This window comes from Protomyctophum parallelum (assembly GCF_964188405.1).
Source record: "Protomyctophum parallelum genome assembly, chromosome: 15".
Lineage (NCBI taxonomy): Eukaryota > Metazoa > Chordata > Actinopteri > Myctophiformes > Myctophidae > Protomyctophum > Protomyctophum parallelum.
The window spans coordinates 23,741,238-23,762,844 of NC_139710.1; the positions used below are offsets into that span (position 1 = coordinate 23,741,238).

At 46.1% G+C, this 21,607-nt stretch overlaps 2 protein-coding genes across 2 annotated transcripts in view; one reads left to right on the forward strand and one right to left on the reverse strand.

Annotated features, from left to right (window-relative positions):
- On the forward strand, nt 1-1,389 carry LOC310872284 (elongation factor 1-alpha-like; the record flags this gene model as incomplete). The annotated part of the gene is made up of 1 exon (XM_083784047.1): nt 1-1,389. The coding sequence occupies one exon, from the start codon at nt 1-3 to the stop codon at nt 1,387-1,389; it is 1,389 nt and encodes a 462-aa protein (XP_083640173.1).
- A 5,395-nt stretch (nt 1,390-6,784) lies between these two features.
- pdzd2 (PDZ domain containing 2) overlaps nt 6,785-21,607 on the reverse strand; it is a 118,539-nt gene continuing 103,716 nt past the window's right edge. Inside the window, exons 26-34 of the mRNA XM_083783381.1 lie at nt 20,217-21,129; nt 18,373-19,738; nt 17,564-17,692; nt 16,709-17,005; nt 15,513-15,630; nt 13,207-13,308; nt 11,698-11,992; nt 11,375-11,509; nt 6,785-10,525 (exon numbers count right to left, since the gene is read on the reverse strand). Coding sequence (XP_083639507.1) covers nt 10,359-10,525; nt 11,375-11,509; nt 11,698-11,992; nt 13,207-13,308; nt 15,513-15,630; nt 16,709-17,005; nt 17,564-17,692; nt 18,373-19,738; nt 20,217-21,129 — 3,522 coding nt within the window. The 3' untranslated portion in view covers nt 6,785-10,358. The remainder of the gene's footprint in view (nt 10,526-11,374; nt 11,510-11,697; nt 11,993-13,206; nt 13,309-15,512; nt 15,631-16,708; nt 17,006-17,563; nt 17,693-18,372; nt 19,739-20,216; nt 21,130-21,607) is intronic.

Sequence of the window (21,607 nt, forward strand, 5' to 3'; positions counted from 1 at the left end):
ATGGGGAAGGAGAAGGCTCACATTAACATTGTGGTCATTGGCCACGTCGACTCCGGCAAGTCCACCACCACCGGCCACTTGATCTACAAGTGTGGAGGCATCGACCAGAGAACCCTTGAAAAGTTCGAGAAGGAGGCCAGCGAGATCGGCAGGGGCTCCTTCAAATACGCCTGGGTGCTGGACAAGCTGAAGGCAGAGCGCGAGCGTGGCATCACCATCGACATCGCTCTGTGGAAGTTTGAGACCGTCAAGTACGCGGTCACCATCATCGATGCCCCCGGGCACCGGGACTTCATCAAGAACATGATCACTGGGACCTCCCAGGCCGACTGCGCCGTGCTAATCGTCACGGCCGGCAAGGGCGAGTTCGAGGCCGGAATCTCAAAGGAGGGACAGACCCGCGAGCACATCATGCTGGCGTACACCCTGGGAGTGAAGCAGCTTATCGTCGCCGTCAACAAAATGGACAGCTCTGAGCCGCCGTACAGCCAGCCGCGCTTTGAGGAGATCACCAAGGAAGTGTCCGCCTACATCAAGAAGGTCGGCTACGCACCCGCCACTGTGCCCTTCGTGCCCATCTCTGGCTGGGTTGGGGACAACATGGTAGAGCCCAGCACCAACATGAGCTGGTTCAAGGGCTGGAAGGTTGAGCGCAAGGACGGCAGCAGCGCCAATGGAACCACCCTGGTCGAGGCCCTGGACGCCTTTGAGACCCCCGTCCGTCCCATCGGCAGGCCCCTCCGCCTGCCTCTGCAGGACGTCTACAAGATCGGCGGCATCGGAACAGTCCCCGTGGGGCGCGTGGAGAGCGGCGTCCTGAAACCCGGCATGGTCGTCACCTTCGCCCCCGCCAACATCACCACTGAAGTCAAGTCTGTGGAGATGCACCACCAGAGCCTGCTCGAGGCAGGGCCCGGCGACAACGTGGGCTTCAACATCAAGAACGTCCCCGTCAAGGACATCCGCCGTGGCAACGTGGCCGGGGACAGCAAGAATGACCCGCCCATGCAGGCCGCCTCCTTCACCGCCCGCATCTCCATCCTCAACCACCCGGGGCAGATCACCAAGGGCTACACCCCCGTGCTCGACTGCCACACGGCCCACATCGCCTGCAAGTTCAGTGAGCTCACAGCGAAGCTTGACAAGCGCACCGGCAAGACGATTGAGGACAACCCCCAGGCGCTGAAGTCTGCCGATGCCGCCATCGTCGAGCTCATCCCCCAGAAGCCCATGTGCTTGGAGGTCTTCAAGGATTACCCTCCCCTTGGACGCTTCGCAGTGCGTGACATGAAGCAGACCGTGGCCGTCGGTGTCATCCTGACTGTGGACAAGAGGGTCGGCGGCACCGCCAAGGTGACAAAGTCTGCAGTCAAGGCACAGAAGAAGTGAGTTCTGCTCATGCTACAGCGCCCCCTCTGGTTGGAGGGTCTGCAGCAACACCAAGATTCACAGAGAAATAACCTGAGATCCTTTGGGATTTTTTTTTATTATACACCCCTTATCATATACTGTATAAAGGACCCGCAGTTATGGACCATCTGAGAAGCTGGAACGGAATTCCCCCTCAGATGGTTGTATAATGAGCGTGACGGGGGAGATGCCTCAGACATGTACAGTAGACCCCCGGGCCAGGATGGCGAACCGACCTCTGCAAACCACCCCGCCAGTCCTTGTCTAATAAAGGACAGGTTCACGCTGAAAGCTTTTCCCTGCAAAGGAGGGGAACCCAACATATCTATCACAACACTGTGGCATTGTCTTCAGCTGAATCTACAATTTAAGTTGAAGCAGAATTGGTTTTAGAACTGTTCCTTGATGTTGATGCCACAAATTGGAATTGAAAAAAGCTGCTGGTGTGAAGTAAAAAAACAAAAAAACACAATAAAACAATAAAACAATAAAAACAATAATAAAAAGTAACATAAAATGAAAATATAATAATAATTGTAATAATAATAATAATGAAAAAAAAAAAAAGATCCTCTCCCATATTGATGACATCAGTTGCCCTAATATGGAGCCCAAGTCCACACTGGCCCGAGGCATGGTGGGTTACTCCACTCTCCCTCAGAATCATACAAAAATAAATAAAAAAAGATTGAAATGCTTTGAGTGAGTGCATCCAGATGACTTTGAACGAGGCCTGGAGAAAACATAATCCCATGAAGAACAAGATGAGACCAGAAAAGTAGCTTATCTTTTCCATAAATAACTATAAAGTGCTCCTCAGAGCATAGGACTGCACCAGGTCAGGAACATTAATTAATTTTGTGATGTTTGGACAAAATGTGTAAGAGTAATATAAACATTTTTTTTTCTTTTGCAAAAATGTGCCTCCTGTTGGCGCTATAATAGGGCAATGTTAAACGGGTGGCATTAATTGTTCCTCAAAGAGGGGAAATGTGTGTGAAAGTTGCACAGCAATTGGGTGCTGTGTTCATGATTTGATGCATTTTGTTCAGAACGGGCCACACCTGCAAACTTTAGAATCTTGGCCAACTACGGTAGAATATAAAAATCACACAGATCCGTCTTGATGGGACTACAAAGATCATGTGTAGCAAATTGTGTGATATTTGGATAACATCTAAAGGACTAATATAAAAGAATAAGTCGGCCTCCTGGTGGCGCTATTAAAAGGCAGATTTGAGAAATGCAGGGCAGATGTATTTCCTTGGCCTCTAGGGAGCATGCACACAAAAGCAGATCGGTTCAGTTAGGTAAAGACGCGACTGGGCCTCTTTATAACGCCACCATGCGTTCATCATTTCTGGCATTTTGTTGTTAACAGACTAGTCGTGCAAACTTTGGATGTCGATCGTAGCCAATCAGGGTGGAAAATGAGAAAGCAAACAGATCCATACATATAGTGTAAAAAAAAATGTTTACGAGTAATATAAAGAAATGTGTTTTGCAAACATCATCATATGGTAGCGCTATAACAGGCAGATGAGTATAATAATAAAAATCACAGTCACGCCTGGAGTGAGGGGTCCTGGGCAAAACGGCAATATCGCAATATATCGAATATATGTTATCAAGGGCCTCATAGTACTCCGTCTGTAAGATCTCTTCCATGAAGTAGTATGTGAGGCCGGCCAGATCCAGACATAGGCCCCTTTTCCACTAGCAAGGTGGAACCAGAACTTTCCAGAACCTGAACCTATTTTTTTAGTTCTGGGTTTGTTTCCACAGCGCACAGCGCGGTACGGCACGGTTTCAGACCAGGTTCTCAGAACCTTTTTTCGGCCCTGCTTTTGAGGTACTAACACTGAGTTCTGGGAACCTATGGGCGGGGCCAGCAGCGCGGCTGCTCTCGATTGGTCGAGCTGAGGTGACAGCACTCTGAGCACTGAGGAGACCGGAGCGAGGAGAAGCACACACAACACAACAGCGCACATTTTAACTCCTAAGTGCGACACAGCGACAGCGGACACACAGAAAAATAACCTGGAAAAGCACACAGAAACACTATGGCCACGAGAGAGGGAGATACAGAGCTTGTGTGTGCGTGAGGGAGAGAGAGAGAGCCATAAAGCTGTCACGACGAGTTGTTTGCTTGCAGTTGTTGTTCTACACTACAGCTACAAGTAAGACGCGCAAACGCGGGAAGCGAACGCAGCTCGTAAATTGCAATAACAACAATTAGAATAAATTACGTACTTTTTTTTCTTTTTAGTTAGTAATTTTTTTAAGTTTTCTACTGTGTGTGTGTGTGTGTGTGTGTGTGTGTGTGTGCTACAGCTGCGCCCTCTGGTGGCGGGCGGGTGGTGTCACAGCGGGACAGACAGACAGACACACAGACAGACATGATCTGCAGGGTCTCATAGTTAGTGCTCACTGCATTCGCAATCACTGCGTTCGCAAACAGCTAGGCTAACTGCAGATAGGGGTGTGTGTGCGTGTGCGTATGTGTTTGCGTGCGTGCGTGCGTGTGTGTGTGTGTGTGTGTGTATGTGTTTGTATGCGTGTGCTCGCGCGCGAGAGCGCCATATGATCTATTCTAAATTGCCAGAACATAATTTTCTTTCTTTTTCAGGGCAAGGCATTAGGCATATCATTACTAGAAATGTGCTGTACACAATACTACACATTGGAAGAATTAAATTCAACTAGCACAACGGTTAAATGATTTGTATTTTCACATTTCTTGATATTGACATTACAACTGGACTGGATGTTATGGCACAATTTGCTCAATCTGCTCAAGAGGCACTATAATTGCAACCCACACAATGTTAAATGCTATATTCAAAAGGTGGGTTCATCATATGAGCTATAGCCTATATGAGATATATTATTTTCTTGCAGTTTAAGCAAAATATTGTAGACAGGTAAAGGTTGGAGAACAACTGGTCTAATGCATTTAAAACGGGTGTTTTACTGTTGTCCCACTCCCCACATGGAAAGGAAATCCATATTGGCAAATATAGCCTATATATAATGTATGCTGCATATATCCATGTTCATATAAACTACAGTATGTGCATATACAGTATATGTATTATGTATAGGAAATATATGTGACAGCTGTGGCATGTGGCTGCCACCGCTGTGGCACATGTGGCATATAAAAATATGCTCATATTATTGGTTTAAAAAAGTACAATAAAGCAAATAAATTTGAAAATAGACAATCTACAAGCTCACGTGTCTCATCGAGCTTGTAGTTTGTCTATTTTCAAATGGCCGAAATGTATTTAAGTACAATACTATATACAGCTACTTTCCACCACTGTTGAATAATAACCAGTCATTATTTAAACATTAATATCTCTGTATTCCGACCCCCCCGGCCGTGCCAAGGGGGGTCCCTGCCGGCCGAGCTACTCAGCAGTGGGGGAATAGGGGGGGGGGGGGCAGACTTAACATGTTCTGAAAGTTCTGGGTTCTGGTTATATGGAAACAGAAGCAGACCTTGGTTCTGGAACTTCACAGGTTCCTGGTAGTTCTGGGATCTGGAAAGTTCTGGTTCTTGTTCCACTCCATAGTGGAAAAGAGGCCAGTAGCCCTCGTAGATGGGCACTGTGTGGTCACACCATCACCGGAGTCCATGACGATATGCCAGTGGTACAACCAGAGGCATATAAGGACATGTATGTTATCCTTATCTTTTTTCATATTCCTAATTCAACATTTTAACCACTCAATCCATTGTGTCCCTATAATCTACTGCACCACTCAAAGCCAACTAGAGCTATTACATACAAATGTGTATACCTTTTTAATCAAAAAGTAAAAAATATCCAAAGTGCTGTACAGAAATACAGTCCAGTGAGCCCAGGCATACGGGTTGTAAAGAATCATGTCAAAATCTCGTAATAGTGATCCAAGAAAATGTGCTCCGATGTTTCATATCTCCGCTTTCACGGTGTCATTTCTGAGTAACATGTTTCATATCTCCGCTTTCACCATGTCATTTCTGACTTGTTCTGAGTAACATGTTTCATATCTCCGCTTTCACCATGTCATTTCTGACTTCTGAGTAACATGTTTCATATCTCCGCTTTCACCATGTCATTTCTGACTTCTGAGTAACATGTTTCATATCTCCGCTTTCACCATGTCATTTCTGACTTCTGAGTAACATGTTTCATATCTCCGCTTTCACCATGTCATTTCTGACTTCTGAGTAACATGTTTCATATCTCCGCTTTCACCATGTCATTTCTGACTTCTGAGTAACATGTTTCATATCTCCGCTTTCACCATGTCATTTCTGAGTAACATGTTTCATATCTCCGCTTTCACCATGTCATTTCTGAGTAACATGTTTCATATCTCTGCTTTCACCATGTCATTTCTGACTTCTGAGTAACATGTTTCATATCTCCGCTTTCACCATGTCATTTCTGAGTAACATGTTTCATATCTCCGCTTTCACCATGTCATTTCTGACTTCTGAGTAACATGTTTCATATCTCCGCTTTCACCATGTCATTTCTGACTTCTGAGTAACATGTTTCATATCTCCGCTTTCACCATGTCATTTCTGAGTAACATGTTTCATATCTCCGCTTTCACCATGTCATTTCTGACTTCTGAGTAACATGTTATAAAACACCAACAGAAAAGACACCTGAACACAAATAAACAACTAGATAAGCAGTCAAGTGTACAAAGTGGGAGACATTATTATTTACAATCAGCACATCAAGAACGAGACATACTATTGGTCTGACTAACGGCCATTAGACCGACAACCTATACTGTACCTCCAGGAACCTCTAACCCTAACCGCAAGCACGGGAGCAGTGCATGTCCGACCGTTGTTTTCACATGTCGGTCCGTTGGTGTCTGTGTCTAATCTGCATATGCATCCCGAACTGCCAGCTCACGAGCTTGTAGATCTGTTATTTTCGCCAGTTATTTAGTGTATAGCGAAAACAGGCAGGCCGCAGTATAAAGCCATGGGGCACTCCAGTCAAATATGTATATTTAGTATATTATGTATATTTTGTTAAAATAATGAGTTTTCCTTTGTAAGAGCTGATTTCAATGCAATCGTTTGTTACAATAGAATCAAGTGTAATGTTATGCAACATTTCCTTAAATTAGTCAAATTAAATGTGACTGCAGTTGGGATTGCCATTTGCCGTGGCCTGTGTCGAGGGCTTCAATTTACCTGAATAAATAAGATTCATAATAGTTAAGTCAAAGGTTTATTTAAATCGACATTGTCAAAAGACAAGACATGACCTGTACAGACTTTATAGCCACTATGCTTGAAACAAGTTAAAGAGCAATTTATTCTATAATAACAGTAATCACCAGTATTAAAGGGCTCTGTAAGTGGTATTTATTTGTTAAAACACATGTTAAATATATTCTGATAGTAACCATCGTTAGTGTTTGCTCAGTAACCGCCTCTCACCAAACTCATACAGGATAAGTGAAATTGGAAGTGATGAAACTAAACAAGTGAGCAGACACAATTGGGGGGGGGGGAAACATTAAAATAGTTAAAAGGTAGCTTTAACTTAAAAAATAAAAATAGTTTTAAACTACCTTTAACATTTTCTAAATCGACAGTCAAATGTTGCAGCCTTTTATGCTGTACACCATATCAGTTCAAACAATTGCGTATGGTTCAAATTCACATCATTCTCAATACAATACAAAAATAAAACTTTGTTCTTTCTGTAATAATGCATTTATAGTCTCTCTGTCGGGTGGAAACCTCAAAGTATGTCCAAAACGGTTACTTTTCAGGTTTCAAAATGACTAAACAGCAAGAGTAGCAGCGTGCGGATCTGCTACTTCTGATGCTTCCGTGTGACACTGTAGTGTGATCAAGTAGGGTGTTAATTGATTTAAAAAAACCACAAAAAAGTTTAAATAACCGACAGCGATGATTTGTTGTTGAGTTGCGACACCCATGCAGTTCAGTTCATGTTTGGCCATGCCTCTAGAGCTCATCGATGTGCAGGGGGGGGGAAAGCCATTCCATGATGATTACATTATTTATACAGTAGGCTATTTACTATTTATTACTATTGGAGCATTATGACAGCATGCAGTCACATTATATAAAATAGTGGTTCATAATGATTTAAAAAAATGAGATTCGTTCTACGCCATAAATTAAACCATTCATTTGGAGACTGTGCTAATTTTCCTTCCTTTCCTTTTTGATTTGTTTTTGGCCAACAGGACTGCAAAGGGAAACCGTAATAGAAGTATCGCATTTCTTTTTAATATGGATGCCTTGCTGTATTAAAAATATAACAGTGAACGCAGCAGATCAAGCTCACAAAGTGTCCCAATGTGGGCTTAAGTGGTTAATTTATAATGTACTTTTTATCCCTTCCAAGAAATGTAATGGGGTCAAAAGTGCAATATTTGTCTTTGAAACGTAGTGGAGTGAAATTCAATCAAAACTACAAATACTCAAGGACAGATACTAAAAACATTTGACACAAATATAGCCTAGTACTCAAGAAAATGTGCTTCATTACTGTCTAGCACTGGTTATTATCTGGTTTTGACTGAACGGAAGTTATTGATTGAATCCCTATACGGTCTGATGATACTTTAATTGATTACCTGGTTTTGATTTTAATACGCCCGTTTCCAAGTAGTAGCTTCATTGAGCTAAATATCTGTGTGTCTAATAATGTGAATCCACTTCCCTTTTCAATTATCTTTGATTTGTCTTGTTACAGAATCAGATGAAGGAAAATTACTTAATCCTCAAGTTGATATATTTAAGTGTTTTGTAACATGTTGTTTTGACATGAAATAGTTTGAGAACCACTGATATGGAAACATTTCTTTTTCAGAAAACTGTCAGGATTTAGAAGACATTTGTAGAATCGTTACCAGGTCTAAATGGGTTAAGGCAAGACTCAGGGTGGGGGCGAAGTCTCGGGAGCTGACGGCCATCGTTGCTCTACTGCCTCTGCTCTGTCACTGCCTGCCTGGATTCCTGGATAGAAGAGCGAGAATCGAGGAGGAAGGAGGAGGTCGGGGTGGAAGAGGACGGTGAATTTGAAAGCAATGAATAGCAGAAATAGCCGATCTACAAGCGCAGTACTCACGACCCATGTTTGGTCTGTTGTGAAGCAGAACAGACAAGCCGCCGCGGTCGAGAGATCACAGGTATATTTATACTGTGGTGATTGCAACGAGGATTGGCTGTGGTGAATGGAGGCAGGTGTAGTGGATACGGGTGATTGTGAATGGGGAGTGGCTAATGAGAGAAGGCAAGTGTGGTAGAGAGAGGGAAGCGACTGAGAACGAGGAGTGGCCGTTATAAGCAGAGGGTGGTCTCTGCTGCTGAACCTACGTTGATCACAATCACATTGATCACAAGACATTTATGAACGATTGAAACTTTTGTCATAATAATAAGTTCAGGAATATATAAAAAAGACCTATCACAGGTTGTTTTCGAATCACTTTCTTTTTTCGGTGTGCACAGCACTTTTGTGTTCCAGAAGCGATTACTTTACAAAGATCTCGGCCATTGAGCCGGTCACCGAGCTCTCATTGACTCCAATGCATTCCACCCAACTTCCGGGTGCAGTTTGGCTCCCATATACTGTAAGCGACGAATCTGCCGCCTGAAATTGCATGATAGCAATTATAGTATATAATCTTGGTTTGAAGCAACAAGTGGTGAGCTGGGTGGCAAATAACATGATTTTCTGTCATTATGGGTTGTGTTTATGGCTGATTTAGGTTGTGTGACGTGTTACGCACCAAAAATAGCATATCTGCAAGCTCGCAAACCGCGCCGCTATAGCGACCGCCTATGCACTTTGCAAGCTTGCGGATCTGCAATTTTCATCGTGCTACACTGACACACAACTAAGTGTGAGAGAGCACCAAGAGTTATGCAAGATACATGTTGGGCCTCTTTTGAATCTAAATGACAAATAAGGTTATACTGTGAGGGCTCTATTTGGACCATAAAAAAGCACCCCTTCTGAAGAAAAATGGCAGAAAATGGTCACCTACAAATTCAGGGAGGCAGAGTGGTCGAATTAAGCAAACGGCAAAACAGAATCTCAATGCAAGAGCTTGAAGTCCGTTCATGTAAAAAAAAGAAACTGCTACTTTGACATAGTATTTTGTTGATGCCAACTTTTACACGTGAGCAAATTCTCAAATCCAACACCGCAATCACACAGCTACAAGCTCACAGTTCCATTTCAATTTCTCGGCACGTTCACTTGATTCACAAACGGAATGACTTGTCGACGCGGATGATTGTCCTCAGAGTTTTAAGGGGTCGCGGCAGTTCGGCTACGCTTTCCTGGGATGAATTGCGGCCGATAATCCAGCATCGTTGACGCCACAGCAGTTTTGTTCTCACAAAAAAAAGGTTACAAAAAAGAAAGTGCTGCTCTCAGTCTTATATCCACGCCTACGTCCTTCGATCTGGAATGTGACGGACGTCTTGGTGTAGCAGAGTGGATCAGAGACCCGAAAAGCCTAATATCCCCTTTTAGGCTAGTGGTTAAGATGTTTGGTTTTCGTTGCCTTTACCAACCCTGGGTTCGAATCCCTGGGCGCAGTGACCCGGATCGGGTTTCCCGGGTTGTGGGTGAGTGAGTGTAGACAAAAAAGCCTAATATCTCCCCCTGCCAAAGGGTGAGTTCCCCTTTCGGCTAGGTGGATAACAAAATGTTTGGCTTTTTACGTCACCATCCCCGTGCGGGAATAGACCAGGGTTTCCAATCCCGGGGGCCGACCGAGTGAGCCGGATCCGAGTTTCCCGGCGGAGGAGAGGTGAGGTTATAGCAGCGATGAACTCAGAGCCTCTAGCCCTGAAGACCAGAAGCCTAATATCTCCCAGGGTTCCAGACCAGGACTCTCCAGACTTCCGGCTGGAGGTCAGCGTCACACCGAAGTCACACCGAAGTCCGGGGTTTCCGTATGAGCAGTACGACGGCTCCGTCGGCGGTGGATTTGATGGCGTTCCAGGCGTCGTAGTGCATGAGGCCCTGCAGGGAGCGGCCGTTGATCGCCAACACCTCGTCGCCCACGTCCACCGCCCTGGACAGCTCGGCTGCGCCGCCTGTTGGGGCATGGCAAGCACATGTTCAATGGGTCAATAGACTCTATGCACACAGAATGACTCTTCCTACTTCCTCTAATACGCTCTATGCACACAGAATAACTCTTCCTACTTCCTCTAATGGGCTCTAGTATGCACACAGAATAACTCTTCCTACTTCCTTCACGGGTGTTACCGATGCTACTATAATTAAGGCTCTGTTCCATTTGGTGTACAGTGGTTTTCAAACTTTTTTAATTTCAAGGACCGCCATTTGGGGCCATTTGGAACCCACTCACGGACACTTTGAGACCCACTGGTGTAGCAGAGTGTTTCCAGTGAGCCAACATGCACCATAGCAGCACCCCGACTCTGTTTGACCAGAATGGAACAGAGCCTTCATTAGTATCATCGGTAACACCTGTGAAGGAAGTAGGGAAGGGGCCCAAGTTCTTCCCAAAATGGAGTGTGTGAATATTTGCATAATAGCCCATTGATTGTCAGTCTATGCAGATGTGGAATGAACACATGCACCATTTTTATATGTCAAGGACGCCCAGTTTGATATGCATTAAGCCACCCTCCATTAGTCGACTACCATTTTTCACTAACAAAACGACCTTGCAGTCATATGCAAAGGCTAAAATATGTACAGTAATTTAGATTTTTAACTTATTAAGACATAATAATCTAGTGTCATTGTACAGATATTCTACTGTTAAACGGATGTTAGGTTCTTAGTTTCCTTCAGGATGACTATTTCTATTCATTAGTAGATCGCTCTGGATTAAGCGTCTGCTAAATGCCTATAATTTTAAATTGTATGACAGCAAAAACATTTTGTATATATTGCAGTACAGTAACGCTAACCTTTAAAGATGCGCTTGACGTGCAGCGGTCTGTCGCCCTGTGCGGACGCTCGGCCTCCTTCCAGGCTGAATCCCAGGCCTGCGCACGTCTTCTGGAGCTCCACACGCAGAACACCATCAGGTCCCACCTCCACCACTGCAACATTAAGCAATTTTTTTTATTGTGAAAATGTGCCGCAAATCTTTGAATATAGATTATTTTACAGCAAACGTTTTTTAACTCATATCTTTGATTTTGGGGGGGTTCCCAGAGGACAGTAAAGTGACAATATAAGAACTTTCAGGGCCACTGACACACCACTGCATGGCGCTCGGCTCACTCACCTGCTCCCGTGTCCACAGGCTTGTCGTTGGAAGACATCGGCGTGCGTCCGGGACGGCCCAGCAGTGCGTCGTGTCGGGGAGAGGAGGAGGAGGCGTTGTTGTTGTCGACAGCGTCGCTGCAGCCTCTCCGGATCACCACCAGCGCCTGGGTGGACAGCCGGGCCTGGTGCAGGCAGGACAGGGCCTGGCCGTGGGCGCTGCCCTCCAGACTGGTGCCGTTGATGGACAGGACGCCGTCTCCTCTCTGGATGGTTCCCTCGACACCCGACACCCCTTTGGTGAAGACACGATGAACCTGTGCCGACAAAGTTAAATTAAGTTTAGTAGCCATAAACGCCAAGACATCTAATTGCCAATTAAGTACCGGATGCCACGGACGACAAGACGTCTTCCCTTCGGAATAAAAAAATATATATATCCATATTTTGCAAATTTCTCTAATCTGGTGTACATTGCACATTACATGCATAATAGAATTACAAATTATTTCTTTCTTTATAATGGGAGAATTGGCACTCAAAGCCTAAACTGGTGACCACCAGGTGGCGCTGAAAGAGTGCCGTGTTTTGTTTTTGCACCATAAAATATGATCATCAGGTATTATTATTATTATTATTATATAAGGAGGTCGAATTTTGTCAAAGTTGTCTGAAAAATCTAACTTATACAACTTGATCATAATAATGTGTAGAGGCAATTTTTGGTGAACACTATGTTATATAATGTATAACATAATATAATTTAGCTATTGAAAAATAGCAGATCTACAAGCTCATAGCGCGCCACTTAGGTCTGCTATCTTTGAAAAATCGTGAAAATATTTATTTCAGAAAACTTTAGAATATATATTTTTGAATTTCGAGGTCAGGCCTAAATGGGGTTAAGTGGTAAAAGGCCATGCATAAAAGCTGTTTTCAGTCTGTCCTAAATGGAAACAAGTATTCTCTCCAGTTTTCCTTGTGACATACTGTATCTTTGGGGGTTAAGATTTACATATTTACGTACCGTTAATATGACCAAAAAGGTGCTGTAAAGTAACAATGCAATTCAGTGCCGTGGGTGAAAATGAGTGACCCGAGTCAAAGATGTCTGATAACCACTGCTACATTCAGGGGCCATCGCCATGCTGGCTTGGGGTGGACATTTTTGTCACAATTCTATGTTTTGCAACGGCCATACAGAATGATCACACAAACACGTAAAGAGCTAGCCCAAAAGGACCATGAAAGGTCTGTAACTCTGAGAGTGTACAAATGGTTCCATGCATCTTGAAAATGAAACGTGACTGAGAACCGTCGTCCAAGTGGACTCCTAATGTGCCATAATGCCATAGTAAATCAGTAGTAAATAGTAAATCAGTGTCATGCATGCCCGGTATTCTGAAGAAAACCTGGACATTCAACAACATACTGTATGATCAAAATAAGAACATTATAATGATGTGTAAAAACTGAAGAATTGGCCACGGACGAGGCCAAGATAAAGGACACATGGCTATATTGTACTTACAACTATGTTCTTCTGTTCTAGATCCACTCCACCGGCGATGCTGAAGCCCAGTCCAGAGCCCTCCTCTTTGTTCAGCACAACAAAGTGAGTGTCCTCTTTACTCTGTGGACATTTGACATAGTGAGTGTCATCTTTACTCTGTGGACATTTGACATAGTGAGTGTCATCTTTACTCTGTGGACATTTGACATAGTGAGTGTCATCTTTACTCTGTGGACATTTGACATAGTGAGTGTCATCTCTACTCTGTGGACATTTGACATAGTGAGTGTCGGCTTTACTCTGTGGACATTTGACATAGTGAGTGTCATCTCTACTCTGTGGACATTTGACATAGTGAGTGTCGGCTTTACTCTGTGGACATTTGACATAGTGAGTGTCATCTTTACTCTGAACATTTGACATAGTGACTAGTGAGTGTCATCTCTACTCTGTGGACATTTGACATAGTGAATGTCATCTTTACTCTGTGGACATTTGACAAAGTGAGTGTCATCTTTACTCTGTGGACATTTGACATAGTGAGTGTCATCTCTACTCTGTGGACATTTGACATAGTGAGTGTCTTCTTTACTCTGTGGACATTTGACATAGTGAGTGTCATCTTTACTCTGGACATTTGACATAGTGAGTGTCATCTTTACTCTGTGGACATTTGACATAGTGAGTGTCATCTTTACTCTGTGGACATTTGACAAAGTGAGTGTCCTCTTTACTCTGTGGACATTTGACATAGTGAGTGTCATCTTTACTCTGTGGACATTTGACATAGTGAGTGTCTTCTTTACTCTGTGGACATTTGACATAGTGTCTTCTTTACTCTGTGGACATTTGACATAGTGAGTGTCATCTCTACTCTGTGGACATTTGACATAGTGAGTGTCGGCTTTACTCTGTGGACATTTGACAAAGTGAGTGTCATCTTTACTCTGTGGACATTTGACATAGTGACTAGTGAGTGTCATCTCTACTCTGTGGACATTTGACAAAGTGAGTGTCATCTTTACTCTGTGGACATTTGACATAGTGAGTGTCATCTCTACTCTGTGGACATTTGACATAGTGAGTGTCTTCTTTACTCTGTGGACATTTGACATAGTGAGTGTCATCTCTACTCTGTGGACATTTGACATAGTGAGTGTCATCTTTACTCTGTGGACATTTGACATAGTGAGTGTCATCTTTACTCTGTGGACATTTGACATAGTGAGTGTCATCTTTACTCTGTGGACATTTGACATAGTGAATGTCATCTTTACTCTGTGGACATTTGACATAGTGAGTGTCATCTTTACTCTGTGGACATTTGACATAGTGAGTGTCATCTTTACTCTGTGGACATTTGACATAGTGTCATCTTTACTCTGTGGACATTTGACATAGTGAGTGTCATCTTTACTCTGTGGACATTTGACATAGCGAGTGTCATCTTTACTCTGTGGACATTTGACATAGTGAATGTCATCTTTACTCTGTGGACATTTGACATAGTGAATGTCATCTTTACTCTGTGGACATTTGACATAGTGAATGTCATCTTTACTCTGTGGACATCTGACATAGGTGCAATTATGCATCAAGTATGAGTAAAAAAAAACGAGTTGAGCAAACCAAAAACAATTCATGCAGAATTTTAGTTTGGCTTCATGATGAACGAAGAATCAAAGATGAAGAGAATACTTGATGCATTGAACTACTGTTAATAGTGGACCATGTCATGTGGCAGCCAAGTCTATGGACTTTTAATGTTTGTTAGGGTAATTATGATGTAATCTTTTTGAGGGGTGCTAGCCCCTCCTATAAACAGATATAATGTTGAACACAAACATTAATTGCCATTGACAATGAATGGATAATTTGTCTGTCGGTATGTCTGTCGGTACGTCTGTCGCTATGTCTGTCGCTATGTCTGTCGGTATGTCTGTCGCTATGTCTGTCGGTATGTCTGTCGCTATGTCGGTGCAAACCCTTGTTCAATAAGGGACCACTATTATTAACGTATTATTGACGTATTATTGACGTAACTAAGGTATCTTTCAAGGTCGGTATATTGTAAGGTCAATAATGGGTTTAAAGGATTTATATCTGCAGTTGTATTAGACATTACTGTTTTATCGGAGGATGTACGATGAATAGACCGCCCCCTCACTTCACACGAGCATATATGATTTAAATGTATACCTTTCCATCATTCAAGTATTCTCTTAATTCTTCATTCACTATGACGGAATGCGACACAAACACACATTTAACAGTACGTAATCGACACGTCGGCTGTAAATCCATCGGGGCTGGACGTGGTGTACCTCAGAGAGAGCCTTGGTCTCCTGCAGCAGAGACAACACGTCTGACTGGGTGGTGAGAGAGGACAGCACCGTCTGCAGCTTGCTCTGCTGGACCGGAGAACTGGCCAGCTCCCTCAAACTACACACGCGCACACGCACACGCACACACGCACACACACACACACACACACACACACACACACACACACACACACACACACACACACACACACACACACACACACACACACACACACACACACACACACACACACACACACACACACACACCCCTTCAGAACTGCATGTTTCAATGAAGACCCCATGTACGCTGTGGTTCGAAAAACGTGTTGTCTAGTAATACGTTATGAAGACAGGTGTGCGGATATCCTATATCCGCACACCTGACTCTGATCTAAAAATGGACAAACAGGTAAATGAAACAGTCAGAAAGAGCTTCTTCCAGCTGAGAAGGCTGGCAAAGATTAAATCTTGTCTTTCCCGCCCTGTGTTCAAAACTGTTATCCATGCCTTTATGACATCCCTCCTCGACTACTGTAATGCCCTGTATATTGGAGTCAACCAGGTCTCCATATCTCGCTTACAGTTAGTCCAGAATGCCGCCGCACGGTTGCTTACAGGTACACGTAAGCGTGACCATATTAGTCCTGTACTAGCCTCCCTCCATTGGCTTCCTGTGCGATACAGGATTGATTTCAAAGTTTTGCTTTTTGTTTTTAAATGTTTAAATGGTTTGGCACCCATTTATCTCTCTGAACTACTCAAACCGTATGTTCCCACAAGGACCCTCAGGTCCTCTGACCAGCTTCTCCTGGTGGTGCCTAAATCAAGGCTGAAGCTTAGAGGGAACCGGGCTTTTGCAGTCGCAGCTCCCAAGCTCTGGAATGAGCTGCCTCTGCACATAAGACAGGCCCCCACTCTTCAGGTGTTTAAATCACGCCTCAAGACATATTTTTATTCTTTGGCTTTTCCTAGCATAGTATGAGCTTTTTGATGTTGAAAGTGACACTGTGTACTGTATGTTGTTTGTTTTTAAATTAAGTTGTGATTTTTATTATTTTATTGTAAAGCACTTTGGTACAACTTGTTATTTAAATGTGCTATAGAAATAAAGATGGTATGGTATCCTTTCTCAAGTGCAAGTGTCTAATACATTTAAAATCAATTCTAAAATGTGAGTTCATTTCTCGTCTTACCTGATGGACCACCCCCTGCACGCGTCCGTCCGCTGCCCGTGCGTCCTTCTACCCTGCAGAGAGTCTTCGCCGCAGCCAGCTGCGTCTCCCGCCTCGCCTAACGTGCTGCCGAGGTCCACTCCCGAGAGCACCAGGGGGCAGGCTTGGCCCGCGGACGAGGCCTCGGCGGGCCTGCTAGGCTGGATGAGCAGCTCGGTCTTATAGACGCCGGCCGTGGCTCCCGCCGGGTCAGAGCTGAACACCTCGGTGCAGAGCTTGTCCAGGTCAGGCATGCTGAGAGCCCTCAGCTCACGCAGCCTGACGGATCAACAAGCAAACGCCAATTAGTCACAAACGCAGAAGTTTACACAGGTGTAAAAAACATGGGTGGTGAATGGTGATTATTATTATTATTATTATTTTTTTTAAGTTTGGTCATTTCTTTCCGGAAACGGAAAAAGAGGGGGGGGGGGGGAATTAAACGGTAAGGAAACATAAATCGAAGATATCGTTGCTGTCAGGGAGAAACCTCGTCCATATGTTATAGTTTTTACGAATGAATGCCCCGGCCTAGTTCATCATACAAGAATGTTGCACAAAAAAGCAGTGAAAATAGGCGATCTACAAACTCAGAGCGTGTCGCGGTGCGACGGGTTGTGAGCTTGCACATAGTCAATTTTCACTACATTCAAATGCTTTTAATGTAATAATTAAAAAAACGGAACAGTTCTGGACATGCAAGGTTTCCACACAAACAGCAACGATATCTAAAAGCCTTGCTGAGCCATGCGTGTCTGGAATAGGCTAGGCAATCCTTAGGCACGGGTGCCAACATTGGCACAGGGAAGGTACCAAAAATGACAAAAAAGTAACAACCTGTTCCGGGAGAGGTGGCCGTGTCCCCTGTGCTTGCTCCGCAACACGGGCGGGGTCTGGGGGGCCACCAGCCCCTCAGGAATTCTGGGAACTCCGTCCACAGCTCTGTCCCTGGACGACAGAGTTGAGCTGCATAGAGAAAATCACCTTAGTTTGAGTGTCAATTTATTCCATATGAGCGTAGTAGTGTAGTATTTTGGTTGAATAATATTTCCGGAATGAGATGGGAAGCCAGTGGAGTGAGCGGAGGATGGGTGTGTGTGTGTGTCACAGTAGAACAGGAAGATAGTTTGTGAAATCAAAATAGATGCACTCGTTCTTTTTCTGAGGCGGAACAAGCGGGAGGCTTTGATGTCCATGCGGTGAATTACACGTTACACTTTTTTTGTTTTTTGCAACGTGTATGTTTCTCTGTCACAACCTCGCAGCCATTGTTGTTTGTTTGAAAAGTTATTTTGTTGGTTACATTACTGTGTTATGTTATGGCTGTCCTGCTCTACAGTTATCTCATAACATTAACCGCCTGTTGTCAGCCGCTCCGCGTTGCGGTCTGGGTGCAGAGACTTCTGGTGGTGCGCGTGTCATAGCTTTGGAGCCAATCATGACTAGGTACTACACGATTGGCTACACGAGTGGCTCAGACTCCCATTGGCTTAGGCAGTATGGGGTCAGACTCCCATTGGCTTAGGGGGCAGTCAATCATATCTAGGTCGCTAATAAAAAACCTGACAAAAAAAAGACGTAAAACATGTCATTGGCAGCGATTGAGTTTAAATAGAAACCCCAACATAATGAAAAACGATACTAACCTTAACGAGCTGCAGCTTGGAGGAGGAGGGGCGGGCAGCAGGGGGTCCACGTTGATCAGCATGAACGCAGAGGGGGACGAAGGCACAGCGGGGATCAGGTTCTCCACGCAGGAGCTGAAACTCCGACGCAGCAGCGCGCGGCTGTCGACCATGGCGCCACCGCTGCTCGCAGACTCCATGTAGCCGGACAGCCTGCGGTTCAGCGGCGGCCGGCTGGCCAGGGCATAGGACTGGATGTCCAGGAACTTGATCACCGGCTTGTCGAAAGTAGCCAGGTTCTCGAAGGACTTGATCCTCTGCCGCACGGAGAACGGGTTGGGGTCGCCGGGCAAGGCCATGTCCGTGGATAGGCTCCGCCTCTCCATCGCCTTCAGGAACAGCCTCGACCGACCGGTCTTGAGAACGTCGTCCGTCGCGGCGACGCAGCCTCGCGAGGCCTTGACGTCCACGGGTCCGTTGCTCGCGGGCGAAAAGGCTCCGTTCGCTGCGGGATCGGCGGAACTCGCCTCGGAGACGTTGGCCTTTTCGAGTTTCAACATGGAGCTGGCGGACGCGAGCCTCGCCTCGGTCCTTCCGTTGACCTCGTGGTGGAGAGACGGCGCGCTCTGGCCCGGTTTGGAGTCTTTCGCGGCGGCGGTTTCTTTGCGCGCCAGAACCGGCGTGGATGAGGAAGAGGAGGACGTGGAGGATGACGGCACCAGACGGACCTCCATGAAGGTCCGCTGTGTGGCGGGGGGCTCTATGGAGGTCCGCTGTGTGGCGGGGGGCTCTATGGAGGTCCGCTGTGTGGCGGGGGGCTCCGTGGAGGTCCGCTGTGTGGCGGGGGGCTCTATGGAGGTCCGCTGTGTGGCGGGGGGCTCTATGGAGGTCCGCTGTGTGGCGGGGGGCTCTATGGAGGTTCGCTGTGTGGCGGGGGGCTCTATGGAGGTCCGCTGTGTGGCGGGGGGCTCCGTGGAGGTCCGCTGTGTGGCGGGGGGCTCTATGGAGGTCCGCTGTGTGGCGGGGGGCTCTATGGAGGTCCGCTGTGTGGCGGGGGGCTCTATGGAGGTTCGCTGTGTGGCGGGGGGCTCTATGGAGGTCCGCTGTGTGGCGGGGGGCTCTATGGAGGTCCGCTGTGTGGCGGGGGGCTCTATGGAGGTCCGCTGTGTGGCGGGGGGCTCTATGGAGGTCCGCTGTGTGGCGGGGGGCTCTATGGAGGTCCGCTGTGTGGCGGGGGGCTCTATGGAGGTTCGCTGTGTGGCGGGGGGCTCTATGGAGGTCCGCTGTGTGGCGGGGGGCTCTGGGATCACCTGTGAAGTGTGTTCTCCTTCACCTGAGTGGGATGCCTTATTCCTGGTGTGTGTGAGAGCAGCGTCTAACGAAGAACCTGTAGATTAGATTACATTAGATTAGACTTGATTGCAGTGGCACCCAAATTGACACTTATTAGCCCGTAGTCCCCCATTTGAAATGATATACCAGGGACCCCCATAATAAAGATTTGTACTGCTCTAGCGGTGATTCTCTGCCATTTTAATTTCAAGGACACCCAGTTTGATTCATTTAATGGCATTTGTAACTCTAAAAGCATGCGGAGCAATACAACAGAATATCGTCTCTGGCAGGTGGAAGTCGGAAGATACTTTTTAGGATTAAAAAAATAAAGCTGATCCACAAGCTCAACGTGACTCGTTTCGAGCTTGCAGATCTGCTACTCTGCTTTTGTGTGACGCTGTAGTATGATCAAGTAGAGCGTAAAAAAAGGTAAAAGTGAAAATATGGAGATAAGAGGTTTCTGCCCGACAGCGACAAATGTTGGACTGTAGATGTGCAGATTAGAAGCAGAGAGCCGGTGGTGGCCTTACCTCGCCCTGTGTCATTGACCTCACATGAAGCGAGGCTGCTGCATCTGTCCCACTCTTTCCCTCCCTCCGGGCTGCTGGGAAGGGCCGCTTTCTTGGCGTGTAACTTGGGGGAATGAGGTGCCGGGGACGCGTTGGCTTTCCTCAGAACCGGACTTTCTGCTCTGGCGGTTCTCGGGGGCAGCTGCTCTTGCGGCCTGCTCTTACTCTTAATGGTCAGGCCCTTAAGCTTGGGAGCGTTCCAGAACGGTCTGCCTTGAGCCTTGTCCATGAGTCTAAACTTGCTGCTTAGCACTGGCGAGTCCGAACCGACGAGTGTTTTCGCCTTAAGCGTGGGACTAGAAGGGACGTGAGGGATTGTTCTGGAGCTCTCGCTCTCCCGGTCTCTTGTCGCCAGGGACGTCGACGGCCGTGCGCCCGCTCTGCCGTTGCTCAAGGCGGAGGATTTCGGGTCCACCGTAGGCGAGTGGGGCGGCGTTTGCATGTTTGCCTCCCTGACGGAGGCCGAGGTGTTGCCGTGCGCCCTCGCCGTCCTCTCCTGACTCCGCGGGGTGACGTGGCGGCATCTGTCCGTCGTCCTCTCCTGTCTCCGCGGTGGGGCGGCGGCGGCGACGCCGTGGCAAACGTCCAGCTCCGTCGAGGGACAGACGCTGAGACACGCGGGACGGGACGAGGCCACGGCGGACGCCTCGTCGCCGTGGCACGGCCCGTTGGCACTGCCGCCGCCGGAGTGGCACCGTGAGTCCGGGGAAGGCACGGAGGTTGAGGTTGAGGTTGCGTCGGTGGGAGACGAGAGCGCCTCTTGGCCGGAGGCGGCTTTGGGTTCCGTGGCTACGGTGACGCCGGAGGACGCCTGCACCCGCACGTCCGCGGTTTGAGGCAACTCAGTGTCTGTGCTGCTGGCTGACATCATATGCTGGGGAGAAGACAAGGAGAAGGAGCCGTCTGTTAAATGATGTGTCTGGCAATTTAGGCAGGCTTATTTATGTTTTTGTTAAAGTTCTATTATGTAATTAATTGTAGTTTTAGTGAATACATTTTTATTTTTCACAATCTGTATGGTAGAGTGTGTTAATAACAATAATACAACTTATTATTATACATTCAGTTGCGGCCATTTTGTGGTTAAAAATAAAAGCCAATGCATTTTTCCCATAGAGATTTCCAGGGCCCTGGTGAATCATGACCATAACATCTAGCTAATAGCCCACTGAGCATTTTTCAGGTTAAAATACGTCTAAATGGCCGTCTAAAAATGGGTTATATCTGGTCAAAAACGTGTTTTAGCGGTCTAGGCTTAGATTAGACGTCGAAACAACGTAGTTTCAACAGGATGCACATGCAGATTAGACACACCAACGGACTGCCATGCGGTCGAACCAGGGGGGCAGTCA